Source organism: Physeter macrocephalus, chromosome 2 (genome assembly GCF_002837175.3).
Source record: "Physeter macrocephalus isolate SW-GA chromosome 2, ASM283717v5, whole genome shotgun sequence".
In the NCBI taxonomy this organism is placed as follows: domain Eukaryota; kingdom Metazoa; phylum Chordata; class Mammalia; order Artiodactyla; family Physeteridae; genus Physeter; species Physeter macrocephalus.
The window spans coordinates 136942633-136955275 of record NC_041215.1 but is presented as its reverse complement, the minus strand read 5'-3'; the positions used below and the strand labels follow the sequence as shown (position 1 = coordinate 136955275).

The window sequence follows — 12643 nt, the reverse complement described above, 5'->3', positions numbered from 1 at the left end:
GTCCGGAGCCTGTGCTCCGCAACGGGAGAGGCCACAGCGGTGAGAGGCCCGCGTACCGCAAAAAAAAAAAAAAAATCTAATGTGTAAGTAAATAAACCAACACACCAACAGAAGTCTCCTGACAGGTCTGTGCCACACCCGTTTTTCTCTTCGGGCAGGTGTGCCGCCCTGGGCCGAGCCCCCTGGTGTGTGTCCAAGAGCCTGGATTCTCCTCCCCTCCCCCTCCTCGTGCCGCCCCTGTTAACAGCTCCTGTCAAACACACGGAGCTTCTCCGTAAAGTCAGCATGAAATAGAGTCGTAATTTGGAGGGACCTCTAATTCTAACACTTGCTACGTTTGCTTTTGCTAAGTGTTAGTGTCACTCAGCTGCAGTTGCAGTTAAAAAAAGAAGGGAACTGGGTAACCTTGACATCACGACTCCCAGCATAGAGTATTTTGGAGCAACTGAGAAAAAAAATGACACCTCAGAAAGGGGTAAAAACGCAGGCATGCTATTTTTGGTGCATTCACTGTTCTTTTTCTGTTTAGTAGTTTTTGGCATGTCTTCAAAAAAAAAAAAAAAGTAAGCCCGAATGTGAGCTGGGTACGTTCTGTAGTTAGTCAAGGAGAGACGGCAGGCTCTGGTGTTAGAGGCAGAGCACAGGGGCCCCTGGCTGCGCGGCCACCTGGCCGGGATGGGGGTGACCGTGACCAAAGACGCCGGCCTTACCGCGGGCGCGATGTCTTCACAGGTGGACAGTGACACCATATGGAACGAGGTCCACTCGTCGGGGGCGGCCCGCCTGGCCGTGGGCTGTGTGGTGGAGCTGGTCTTCAAGGTGGCCACGGGGGAACTGAAGGTCAGTGCGGAGCGGCGGGAGGGGTCCTGGGAGGGCACAGCCCGGGGAGGGAGGGAGGGACAGCCAGCCCGCTTCGCTCCCCCTCTGGACAGGCACCCGGTGGCTGTGACGGGGAGTAAGGGCGGACCCAGCTCTGTCATCACCGTTGAACCCAAGGGGACTTTTCCCACGCTTGTGAAAACACGTGTAAAGATACAGCATTTCTCGAAGAATTCGATCTCGGGAACACTCTACGTTCTTACAATGGCTGAAAAATCCCCAAGAGCTTTTGTCCTTAAGAGTTGTGTCATCAGCCTTGGCCACTCGTTAGAGTTTAAAACTGAGGCTTTAAAAATATTTATTAATTTAAATATAGTAATAAGAGCTTAGCCGCTCAGCTGGACTCTCACACCTGCTTCTGCTTCCGTGTCCGGTGACGTGTTGTTTTAGTTGACGCACACGGAGGAAATCTGGCCTCGCACAGACGCAGAACTGGGGAAGGGGGAGTATTTTAATAGCTTTTTCAGATAATTGTGGGTATTCTTCTCTGATGCTATGCCAAAATTCAACAAGTGACAGCTTCTTGAAGATGGGTTGCAGCGTGGACCCTAAAACAGCATCGGCGAGCTCGTCCTCCTGTACAAGAAATTCCGTCAGCCTCGCACGTGGAGCCGGTCATTTATCCCGACGTTTGCACGGTGCATGGTTGTTTGGAAATAGGGGCTCACTGGATCACGTAGGTCTTCCAGATCTCGACACATTTTATTATACGGCGTCCAAAGCATCACTAATCTTTGAGACCATGAATGTCACCACCCATCTCATCAGGAAGGTCTTCTCAGTGCTGGGAAGAGCTGGGCCGAATACAAGTTTTCCAGAGTTCTCAGTTTCACGGGGAAGCTCAAATCCCACCCCGACAACAGCCACTGTCTGTCGTTTTCTTTGAGGTGACAGCCTTGCAGGTTATTTACGCGCCTCCCCATCTCTTTGCACGGGTGTTAAAAAGACGTCGAGGTTTAATGAAATTGATAAGTTTTACCGCTTCATCGGGGCACTGACATGGAGCTTCCTTTGCCCTGCGAACGTGTGTGCCCGGGCCTCCTCCTGCCACCGTACCCGAAGGCCACCCGCCATCGCTGCCCGCCGCCGGTCAGCTCTCAGCTCCACGGGAAGGGCACGGAGCCTTGGGGTTGCTATGCAAAGGCCCCCGGGGCACAGGACCCCTGGGGCCCGCGTCCCCATGCAGAACCGCAGCGCGGGGTCCTGTGCAGGAGCCGGGAGATAGTTGGGAAGCGCCAAGCGTGCCGAAGCGGGGCTCCCACTAAGTGTGCCCCCCGTCCCCCCCGTCCCCCCCGAGCTGGTCTCTGCAGCAGGCTGGGTACACTTCCCACACCGGTCAGCGTGGTCCGCGGCCCATGGGTCTCTGTTACAGACCTCGACCGCACAGCTTCCTGCGCTGGTGAGACCCGGGGTGCCGCTCTAAACCGTTTTTATTATGGTGGCTGCAGGATGGTTTGCAGATGGTTCTTTTAAAGCATAAGTGACTCAGGGGTCCTAAGCAGGGATGAGGGCTGAAGCTCCCCTCCAGCCTCTGAGATTTTCCTGCTAAGCGTTAGTGATTGTTTTCTGCGTCGCCCAGTCCCCTGGGAACTGAGCTGCACTGACAGCAGAGAGATTCGTGTTAAGGCCAGACTAGGGCACAGCGTCTGTGCAGCGGCCGAGCCTTTTCCGGTTCATCTGCGTCCGGGGTTCCCGTCAAGTTGCTTCCTGGGGATGCTGGTCATGATCAGAGGGGGACCGGGGTGCCCCTTCCACTCCTACCTGCTTCCCCAGCTGAGCAGCTTCCAGCCTTGCCAGCAGGCTGTCAAAGATGGAAAATCGGGGGTGGCCTCACCTTTTATCTTAGTAAGTTGTGATAACCAGCAGGCCTCGTTCAGAGAAGGGACCTAGATGTCTTTGAAGTACTTACAGCCAGCCCTGTATCCCGCCCTACGTCTGTGTGCCCGGAAGGCAGCTGGAAACCGTGTCCTCACGCACGCTCCGCCTTTTCTCACTGACCTGAAACCAATGTTTTGTCCCCATCTCTTCCTTTCGGTGTCGCGCGTAGAATGGCTTTGCCGTGGTCCGCCCCCCAGGACACCACGCGGAGGAGAGCACGCCCATGTAAGTACACACGCGGTCGCTCTCGGGCAGGGGGCGTGCGGCATTCTCGCGCCTGCCCGTGCACGGTCCCCGAGCGGCCGGTCCAGCGGGGCGTAACTGTACGTGCAGCTCGAGTTGCTCAGGGTGGGCCCGGTGAAGAGATGCAGGGGGCGGCGTGTGGAGGTGTGCAGGATGGGAGGCCATGTGTGCAGAGGAGTCGTCTCGTTGTCAGGCCTGGGGGAGGGAACTTCAGCTGCCCCAGGAGGAGCTCTCGTGGTGCTTCCTTGTTTAGAGCTTCCACAGTCAGGCCTCAGGTCTGCTCACGTGTGGCCTTCCAGCGGACCTGCTCCCGGCTTGGCACCGTGAGGCTGAAGTCCCAAGGTCACGCCCACAGGGGTCAGCTCTCTGGCCTGCGTTCGGGTCGCGGACACCCCTGACTGAGCGCGCGAGAAGCCGGCCGAGGTGGCGGGGTTGACGTGCGGGTTCGGGGTCCCTCCTGGTCGGGGGGAAGGCTCCTGGGGGCACGCGCGGGACCTGACCCGGGGAGCTGTGCGCGGAGCGGACGCAGAAAACCCTCAGGAGCGTGATGTCGGGGCTCGCCCTCGGGCCCCGAGGCAGCAGACACCGTGTTGTGGGTCGTCAGGACGAGGGGGCGGGCGGTGGCTGGGGGCATGAGCGCTGGTTTGTCGGCTGGCGAAGCCAGGATGGTGCCGACAGAGCCGTGGGGAGAAGCAGGGAGCGCGGGGGCAGTGCCGGACCAGGAGCCTGGCTTTCAGCCAACGGTGGCGGAGCCCTCGGCCGCCTCGAGTCCCCAGGGAGGGCGTCGGGGCCGGGCTTCAGGAAGGGACCCTTCACCGTAAAGGGAGCTGTTGTCGCCACCGTGCGGTCACTCCCTGGCCCGGGACGGTCCACGCGACCGAGGAGCGGGCGCTGATTGTTTGTGGCGTTTCGCCGAGGCCACCTTTCTAATTCGCGTCTGAGCGGTCAGATACGCAGAAGGGTGAGCGCAGGTGGACCGAGATGGAACAGGGAGGGACACGTCCGTGGTGGCTCTTGGAGACCGGACAGTTCGGTCCTGGGGCCAGCGCGGCCAGGGAGGCGGTGGCTGCTGGCACACGAGGCTTCCCGCCGGGCAGCCTGCAGCCCGGAAACAGACCCACCCAGGCTTCTCATTTTCTTTGGTGATTCAGGTTTAGGAGATTTTCATTTTTACTTGACTCACTTTCTCAGCTTATCTTTGCCGTTCTCTCAGAGACTCTCTAGAATCATTGTTATACATCTTAGAATGTGGAAAGATGCGCAGTGAGCAGGTCAAATGAGTAACTTCGGTGTTCTGTGGGCCTCGGGGCCTCTTGGCAGGTCGGTCGGTGCATGTTCTGGGAGATGTCCTGGGGGCATAAAGTGAGACGGACTCTCTCACCCTGGGAGCGCTGGAGGCCTGCACGCAGGGACTGTGTGTGTGTGTGTGTGTGTGTGTGTGTGTGTGTGTCTGTGTCAATGATCAGCATCAGTTAACGTTTCCAAACCGCTTGATCAGGAGCCACGCGTTCGCCCCACCTTCTTAGACCCTCGTGGGATTCTAGAATGTTCTATCGCAAGTTGAATAAAAACTAATCAGAGCCCGGAATTTGTCTCGATTTCTCCTGACTCTCGCCTGCCAGGGGGTTCTGCTACTTCAATTCCGTGGCCGTCGCAGCCAAGCTGCTCCAGCAGAGGCTAAGTGTCAGCAAGACCCTCGTGGTGGACTGGGTGAGTGGCCCGTCCTTATCCCCGCCCAGACAGTGGGAGAGGGAGGCGAGCTTTTCCATCTCCACTGGCAACGGCATTTGGGGGCCTTACCTTTCTGGAAACTACCCCAGAGATGCAGAAAGTAAAAGCCCGAACCTGCTAGGAGTCCCTTTGACAGCTTCAGTCAGCCGACCCTGCCGATAACCCAGCTCCTGAAGGTCTGGAAATAGGCCCGCGGTTGAGGGCGGCAGCCGAAGGGCGGTCCTTGCGAAGCCTCGCTGGGCCGCGCGGGGGTGCAGTAGGGGTGGAGCCTGGAGCTCGGCAGGGATCAAGGGTGTGCCCCCCGCCCCCCACCAGCCAGCGGGCAGCTTTGCGTCACTATCACTCCCGGCGTAAAGGCCCCTCCCTGCTGCTGCGGAGGGGGGCCAGCGTGCGCTCCTTTAACCTCCTTGCCCAGTTTCCCATGGGAGGGGCGCCATCTGACAGTCCCACTCTGCCTCAGAGGTAAACTCTATGGAGAACGCTGTAGGATAACTGAACTCCGAAGACAGGTATACGGAGTCTTAGGCTGGAGACGGAGGAGTCTAGGTGTTCACGTGACTCTTCTCTGTTAAGCCGTGTATGGTGGGGGCAGGGGCAACATTCTCTTTGGTATTTAAGACTTATTTCAGCATTTTTTTTAGTTAAAAAGATCAGGTACGTTGGGTAGGATTATCTTTTATGCTGCGAAGTCCTTCTCCTTTGGGAAAAGAAAAACCAAAACACAGCCCAGGACACCCCCAAGCTCCGGGCGGCGGGCACTGGTGAAGGGGCCCTTGGGCGCCGCGGCCGCACAGCGTGGACTGCGGAGCCCCGTCTTCACACGCCCGGTGCCTTGGCCCCAGGGGGCCCCTCCCTTAGCGCCCCGTGGGGAAGCAGTCAGAGATGCTGGGCACGTGTAACAGCGGAGTGCTGGAGAAGGTGGGCGTGCCTGCAGCACCTGCGGAAAGCGGATGGTCCGTCTGGATCATCGCAGAGCCGCGTGAAAGGGCTCCGCCGTCACATGGAACAGCGCACAAGTGGTGCGTGAGTGCCAGGGCCCTGGTGTGCACCCCTCGGCGGCGGCGGGCCTCGGTGGGATCCAGCTGGTTCCTCACTTACAGCTGTCCTTCCACTTTTCCATAATGAGCACAGATAGCTCTCATAAATAGGATAAGGGTTCTAAGCAGTTCCCCGGGGTTTAAAATCACGGACTCGTGTGCAGCCCTCAAGTGTGCGCGCTGTGTATGCAGCGGGCCGCACCGCTTGTGTGGTTTCAACACGTGGTCACTGTGATTGGGAGAAGCGGTTTGTCGTTCCTGTTTGGGGCCTGGCACCCCCGTCACTCCGGCCCGGGGACGGTCTCCCGTGTACCCCAGGGTCCCGTGCGGAGCAGGTGAGCGGCCGTGGTCAGCGACCTCCCCCGCCCTCACCCGCCAGGCTGTGACAAGAAATTGACCAAATGACTTTGCCTGGAAAATCGCGGCCTCCGGGGAAGCTGAGACACCCGCCAAACCTGCCCCGTGGGGCGCCGCGCGGGCGAGGAGGACGCCACCTGGGGCCTCTTCCTTCTCTTCCCAGGGCCCCAGGGGCCCTGAGCCACGGGGCTCATCAGCCAGGGCCCGAGGGCACCTGCGCTGAGTCGGCCCTCACCCCCGCCCTTCCAGGACGTGCACCACGGGAACGGGACCCAGCAGGCCTTCTACAGTGACCCCAGCGTCCTGTACATCTCGCTGCACCGCTACGACGACGGGAACTTCTTCCCGGGCAGCGGGGCGCCTGACGAGGTGAGCGGCGCTCCGTCCCGTGCTGGGCCTCGGAGGGGGCGCGAGGACAGGGGTGGCCACACCTGCAACGCAGAGCAAGGGCTCCCAGCGGGGATGGGGGGCAGCCGTCAGCCTCGATTCCATCGCATGTGCCCACGTGGGCTTTATCTTGTCCAAGTACAGATGGAAAACGGGAGGGCATTCTGGTTCTAATCCAGACAGACGGCAGGATTTATGAACGGGTGAGAGCGGGCTGCCCTTGTCCTGCAGGAGAGGCTGCTGTGTGCAGTCACAACGCATCTCCAAGCCGCGCCTTTCGTCCTGTCCCTTGGGCAGGACAAAGACGCGCCACAGGGCGTCCTCTCGCCTGTCCGGTGCCACACGGTGGGCCCCGGAGTGGCAGGATCCCGTGGGAACCCCGATGCCCCAGCAGAGCCCCACGCTCTGCACAAAAAGGCCCCGACAGTGGGGAATCCCACCCAAGGAAAAAGGATCGTCTGCCTCTGGGTCTCCTTCTGGGAAGGAAGTTGGGAAGGACAGCCTTGCTCGCAGGGCCCTGTGGGCGCACGCTGCCGGCCCCTCCGCTGGGCAGGGCAGCCCCACACGCTCCACCCGTGGACGGGGACGGGGGCCCTGCCTCTGAGAATGTTCCATCGGTGAAGGCAGTGTGTCGGGGCCTTGGGGACCCGGGTGGGCTAGGGGCGTACCGGCGGGGCCCCTGGGCTCATGGTCTGTGGCGCCCATCTCTCTTCTCCGTGCAGGTGGGCACGGGGCCCGGCGTGGGCTTCAACGTCAACATGGCTTTCACCGGCGGCCTTGACCCCCCCATGGGAGACGCAGAGTACTTGGCGGCCTTCAGGTAAGAGTCCCGGCTTCCTGCCCCATGGGGCATTTAGGGAACAATCGGGAATTCCCCGACGGTGGCTCCAGCTCTTGCGGGGTTTCCTGGGGGGTTCCTTTGACCTTCATCTTCCTTCGTGAGCAAGCCCCCCCGCCCGACACGGTCCCCGGGCAGGGCCCTCGGCGCCGTGAGCATGCGCCTGCAGGGACCAACCTTTCTGTCTCTGCGTTTTGGAGGAACGGGCCCTGGGGCTTCTCCCAGTTTGCTCTTTAAGCCAAAGGTGGCATCTCCAAGTCTGTCTTCTCACCTTCTGCCTGCTGTGTTCCTGTCTTGTGCATTAAATGAAAAACAGGAATCTGTCTCGCGTCTTAACAGTAAGAAAGTGATGGAGACCGAGGCAAGGTGTCAGAAAGTGTTATGTTAATGAAAAGCGGGTGCTCGAATCTGAAAGGGCTCGTAATCTCCTAATTTTTCTTCCAAAAAACCTTTTGTGAGATAATGGGAAACAGAAATAAAATCGAGAGACGACTCCCCATTCATCCCGGTTCCTTCACGTTATGCTGGGCCGGTAGAATCGGGCCGCAGGGTAATGTTGTAAGACACAGTGTTTGCCTTTGTCGTCAGATGGTGATTTCTGCTTTGATCCGGGCCAGATTGAAGGGATTCCTGTGGCCAGAAATGGGTGCTCAGAGCATAGGTCTCCTCCCCCTGCTGGAGAAGGAGCAAGGGGCCTGGGGGGCAGCGCCTGCCCAAGCGCGAGTCCCAGGGGCCCTCGGGAGGAGGAGAGTTCTGTTTGGTGGCGAAGCCGACAGACCTTCAGTCTTTGTTAAAAGCACCATGTCTGCACCAGGCATTGGAATCCCATGAAGTTTCCAGAGGACTTTTCTCCCTTCCTCTTTGACTACGTGCCCTTGTTGTCCTGCATGCAGGCGTGTGTGGTGTCTGTATGTGTGATGCACACGCCTCTGTGTGGACACGTGTGCGCCTGTGTTGGTGTGTGTGTGTCTGTGGGTGCGTGTGCTCGTGTGCGTGTCAGCACAAGCGCGTCGTGTCTGGCGGGTGAGATTCCAGCAAAGGACACACCGGTAAATGTTTGGCCGAGGACCCTGCCTCATGCTGGGGGGCGGGGGGCAGCAGAGGTCATGGGTCACGTGACCCCTCGCAGCATCTGCTTCCTCATCTGGAAACTGGGTCCTGGTCCCCAGCCTCAGGGTGGGTGTCCGGGTCTGGTGATGCAAAGGCCTGGCCCCAAGGGCGGCTCGGCCGACATGAGGCCTCTTCTCCAACCACTTAGTTCATAGAAATAACGGCTCAACGATGAAACTGCTCCAACAGTGAAACTGGTCTGGGCAAATAGGAGTCCATCACCTCCTTAGAAGGCCTGCCCTGATCATCACCTGGATCGCTTTTTCCTCTGATCTCAGTGGTTTAATTTTGTTGTTTGTTCTTCCTCTTGATCAGATGTAATGTAATGTTGACATTTGCCCTCCCTTATTTAGGGGAGATGGACTCCCCCAAACGGATACCACATCTGAAAGCTACTGATGTACATAGTTAAATATCAGCTTCAGGAAATCTGAACCCACCATCACTGGTCGGGGTTGTCACTGCCTGTCCTGAGGTGCCCTCCGGCCACCAGCACTTCGTCACCTCCCCCAAGAGAACCGGCCCTCTTAGGGGGCCTCCTTAGAGGTAAAGGGTCTGGACTCCGTGTAAGAGGCATAGACAGAGCCCGAGTGAACTCTGGGGCCTAGGGGGACCCAGGGTCGCTGAATTCTGGTGAAGGCAGAGAAGGAGGGACTTTCTTTAAACTGTGGATTAAAGCGATAAAAATGGCGGTTCTCTCTTCCTTCAGGCCAGGTTCCGACTGGATCGGCCCCCAGGGCCTGTCTCAGTGTGCACTGGGCACTCTGATGGGGTGGAAAGGCCCGCACGCGGCCCAGCGGGCAGGCGAGGCGGGTCCTGGAGGTCCCCCCGCCCCCCACCCCGCCAGCTTTGAGGTGGACCTTTCACTCCGAGTCTCCGTTGACATTCCGTTTCCGGCTCCTGCCAAGCGTGTACATGATGGTGCCCTATCAAATGAACTTTGTAAAGCTCAAATAGCCTCTTTGAAAAGGAAAATTGTCTCAGGATTTTTTTTATTGATTTTAATGTAAAATAGCACTTTGAAGTTTACAATTTATGGTTCCCTGGGCATCGATCGGATTGGGGAGGGGGGGGGTCAGGAGCCGTTTGCCCTTCTTCTGCCTGCTCTCTGGGGGCCCCAGGACACGCGTGCCTTCATGCTTTCGAGGCAGCACCTTGTGCTCAGACCCACGCCTGCCTCGTTGCATTTCAGGAGATCAAGCCCGAGATGAAGAAGAGATAAGAAAATTGCCCCTAATGAAATCCAGAGGCAGCGGCACTTTCTCCTGGGCTTGGAGACTTGTAGGAGAAAAGGGAACCTTAATTCAAACCAGCCAGGCCAGCGGCTTTGAAGTTTGCGGAGCAGGGCTGAGGCCTCCGGGCCAGGAGATAATGATGCACTTTTCTTAACCCCTCACTTACCTGCCGCCTGGCAGTGCACAGAGATGGAGCTGGGATTGTGGATTGTTCGTGCTCTTAGGTCGTAGTTTGGGTTTAAATGCGATATCATAAAGGTTATCAGAGATGGCAGTGAAACTGGATATTCGAGAGTGGAAGCTTTAATCTCTTAGTGAGTGAGAGTTGCCTTAAAATTGAGCAGCTGGGCAGGTTCGTTTCATTTACCTTGACTTTTCCAGCCTGGCACGAAGGTTGAGGCTCTTTTGTTTCTTCCATAAGGTATGTTTTGGGTTTTTTTAACATTTTTTTTTCTGTTGTGCTAAAATATATATAAAACATATTGTTTGAACCACGTGCGAGTGTACAGTTCCGCGGCACTGGCTGCATTCACAATGGCGTATCTGTTCCAGAAATGTTGTGCCCCGAGGGCCCAGCGCTCACCCCTATGAAGGTATTGACGTGAAACCTGCTAGAGGCAATTCTGTATCTCTTTAAGGGCATCCACCTCTTTTCCTATGTAGAGAGTTTGTCTGAGGACATTCTGCAGTGATTTTAGAAGCAAAAAAATATTAGCTAAAAACTCAGAGTTTCGCAATCCCGTGTTCAGCAGGCCGTCACCGTACCTGCATAAAAGGGGGCACACGCGGTAGCGTCCCCGTGGGTGGCAGGGCCCCGAGCAGGTGAGGCGAGCATGTGATGATGGAGTGGGGCTCACACCTGTCCTCAGGTGAGGGAGCTTCCCAGCCAAGCCCCGGAGGAAGAGCCGGCATGGGGTGTCGGGGAGGGTGACGTTCCTGCAGGAGCAGGCCTGACGGTGGAACCCGCCTGTCTGATCCCGGCGGTTCTGGAGCCTTTGAGGGCCTGGCCTGCATGGTCACCAGCAGTCTCGCAGCAGCTCGGTGACAGGCTCGGTCCCGGGAGGGGGCGAGCACGCTGGGTTCCCTAGGCGAGCCCAGGAAGGATGAGGGCCCCCGGCCGGGGCGGGGAGTGGGGCGGGGGGTCCAGCGAGGTCTCAGGGCACTGGCGTGGGAGGAGGGTGGGCACACGCCAGGAGGAGGGCAGGAGGAGCGGGTTCCAGGTGGGGCTCGGGACCCTCAGCCTTAGCAGATTTTTGCGCAAAGAAGCCGGAAAGTGTTCCCAGTCTGGCAGGTGGGCGGCCACTGGCAGCCCAGGAAGGACAGCCTGGGTGGGGGCGACAGAACGTTCTGGGTGCGGGAGCGAAAGGGTTGTGGGGAGAAGAGCAGCGAAGACTGCTCTTCCGAGCACCTGGTTGGGGAGCGGGAGCTGGGGCTGCAGGCGGGCAGGTGATCATCCCCGCGGGGCGGCGGGAGAGGCCCGGGAGGTGCCTGGCGGGTCACCCCTCGTCGAGGTCCCGCCCGGCCCGGCAGAGACCCGGTCGCTCCTCAGGCTGGGGTGGGTCGCGGGCCCCTCGGCAGGCTCACCGCCTCTGGCGTTCGTTCCCGGGGCACGCGAAGGGAAGGGGTGCCGAGTGCTGGGGGACTGAGGGAGCGGGGGGGGCTGCGTGCTCGGAGAGCCTCCGTGCCACCTGTGTGAAGGCCCGAGGATGGTGCCTGGCGGGGGCGGCCGGCTGGGTGGGCACGGGGCCTCCTGGGGGGTGACGGGAGGGACCTGGAGCGCAGGGGCGGGAAGGGGCGAGGGTAGATGAGGGTCTGGAGTGGGCATGCACCCACCCCCCCCTTCCAGGAGGCTGCAGGGCCCGGGGGAGGAGCGTCCCCACCTCAGCAGGCGGAGGCGGGGCGAGCCGAGCGCGAAGAGACCCGCGGCCTGTGGGGCAGCAGCTCCGGTGGGGGGGCGGGGCTGTGGGCAGGGCGGCCGGGCCTAGACGGGCAGGAGCGGGGACGGCGTCCAGTGTGGACGGGCTTCAGCCCTCCCGCCAGGTCCAGCCCTGTCCCGACAGGCCGGGGCGGCTGAGTTCCCGTCGTCGCCGTCTCTGTTCTGATTCTGACTCGCAGCAGAGCTCGGCTGCTTGACGAGAAGGTGCTCCAGCCACTGGCCTGGCGGTCCTGGTGGAGAGGACGGGGTCTTGAAAGGACGCGGGGGACCCCAAAGCAGGGAGGCTCAGAGGCCACGCCCACCGCGCAGGTGTGCGGAGAGTCCAGATCCCAGACGGCACACACCTGCCCTCGCCCTGGCCCTCAAAGCAAGAACTCGCACAACGTACAGCAAGAGGCAGTTTTCAGTGATCAAAATGCTGTGATTACTGAAACTGTGTTGTCAGGCACCCAGGCCACAACCTGCTGTAAAACCAGGTCTGGCTTCAGGTTCCGCCACAGCTGGTACCCTCCGCCTGGCGCTTCCGGCTCACGGGCGCTCTCCCGCTGGGGATGCTTAACTGCGAGACCAGCCAAAAGCGCGGCAGCGAGGGAGGAGGCCTGTGCGGGTGAAGCTCCAGGGGCCAGTTTGTGTGGACCGTGCCTCCGGGGCACTTGGAGGGGCAGCAGGGAGCCAGGGGCAGCGACCCAGCCTGAACCCCGGCTCCGGTGGAGGCCCCAGTGTGGGTGAGCACGGCCCCCAAAGACAGCGCCTCGGCCCGCTGGCCACGCGAGGCTGTGTGCCCCCAGCGGGTGTGGACCACAGGTGTGGTGGGTTTTGTGCAGGACCCTGGTTGGGGGATGAATCGGAAGTTCCTTTCTTTCTAGACGTTGAAGCAGACTATTGAATCAGCTCTTGCATTTAGATTCCACTGTGGGTTTTGGAGATGGTGTGTCGGTACGCCCCGTAATCTGATCCCCTGAGGTTATAGGGCGGCTTGTAAGAAACGATTCTGGGAGCTGTAAGTGCCCCG

General features: G+C 59.5%; 1 protein-coding gene across 22 annotated transcripts in view; it reads left to right on the top strand.

The window, feature by feature from the left end:
- HDAC4 (histone deacetylase 4) overlaps positions 1–12643 on the top strand; it is a 259275-nt gene that overhangs the window by 222731 nt on the left and 23901 nt on the right. For 15 of the 22 annotated variants that reach the window (XM_055090994.1, XM_055090985.1, XM_055090956.1 and 12 more), the window contains 5 exons: positions 733–840; positions 2927–2982; positions 4623–4710; positions 6375–6494; positions 7235–7332. In XM_055090994.1, coding sequence (XP_054946969.1) covers positions 733–840; positions 2927–2982; positions 4623–4710; positions 6375–6494; positions 7235–7332 — 470 coding nt within the window. Of the gene's footprint in view, positions 1–732; positions 841–2926; positions 2983–4579; positions 4901–6374; positions 6495–7234; positions 7333–7938; positions 9416–12643 lie in introns of those variants that run through there. The other 7 variants (XM_055090993.1, XM_055090989.1, XM_055090990.1 and 4 more) reach the window with 6 other exon arrangements.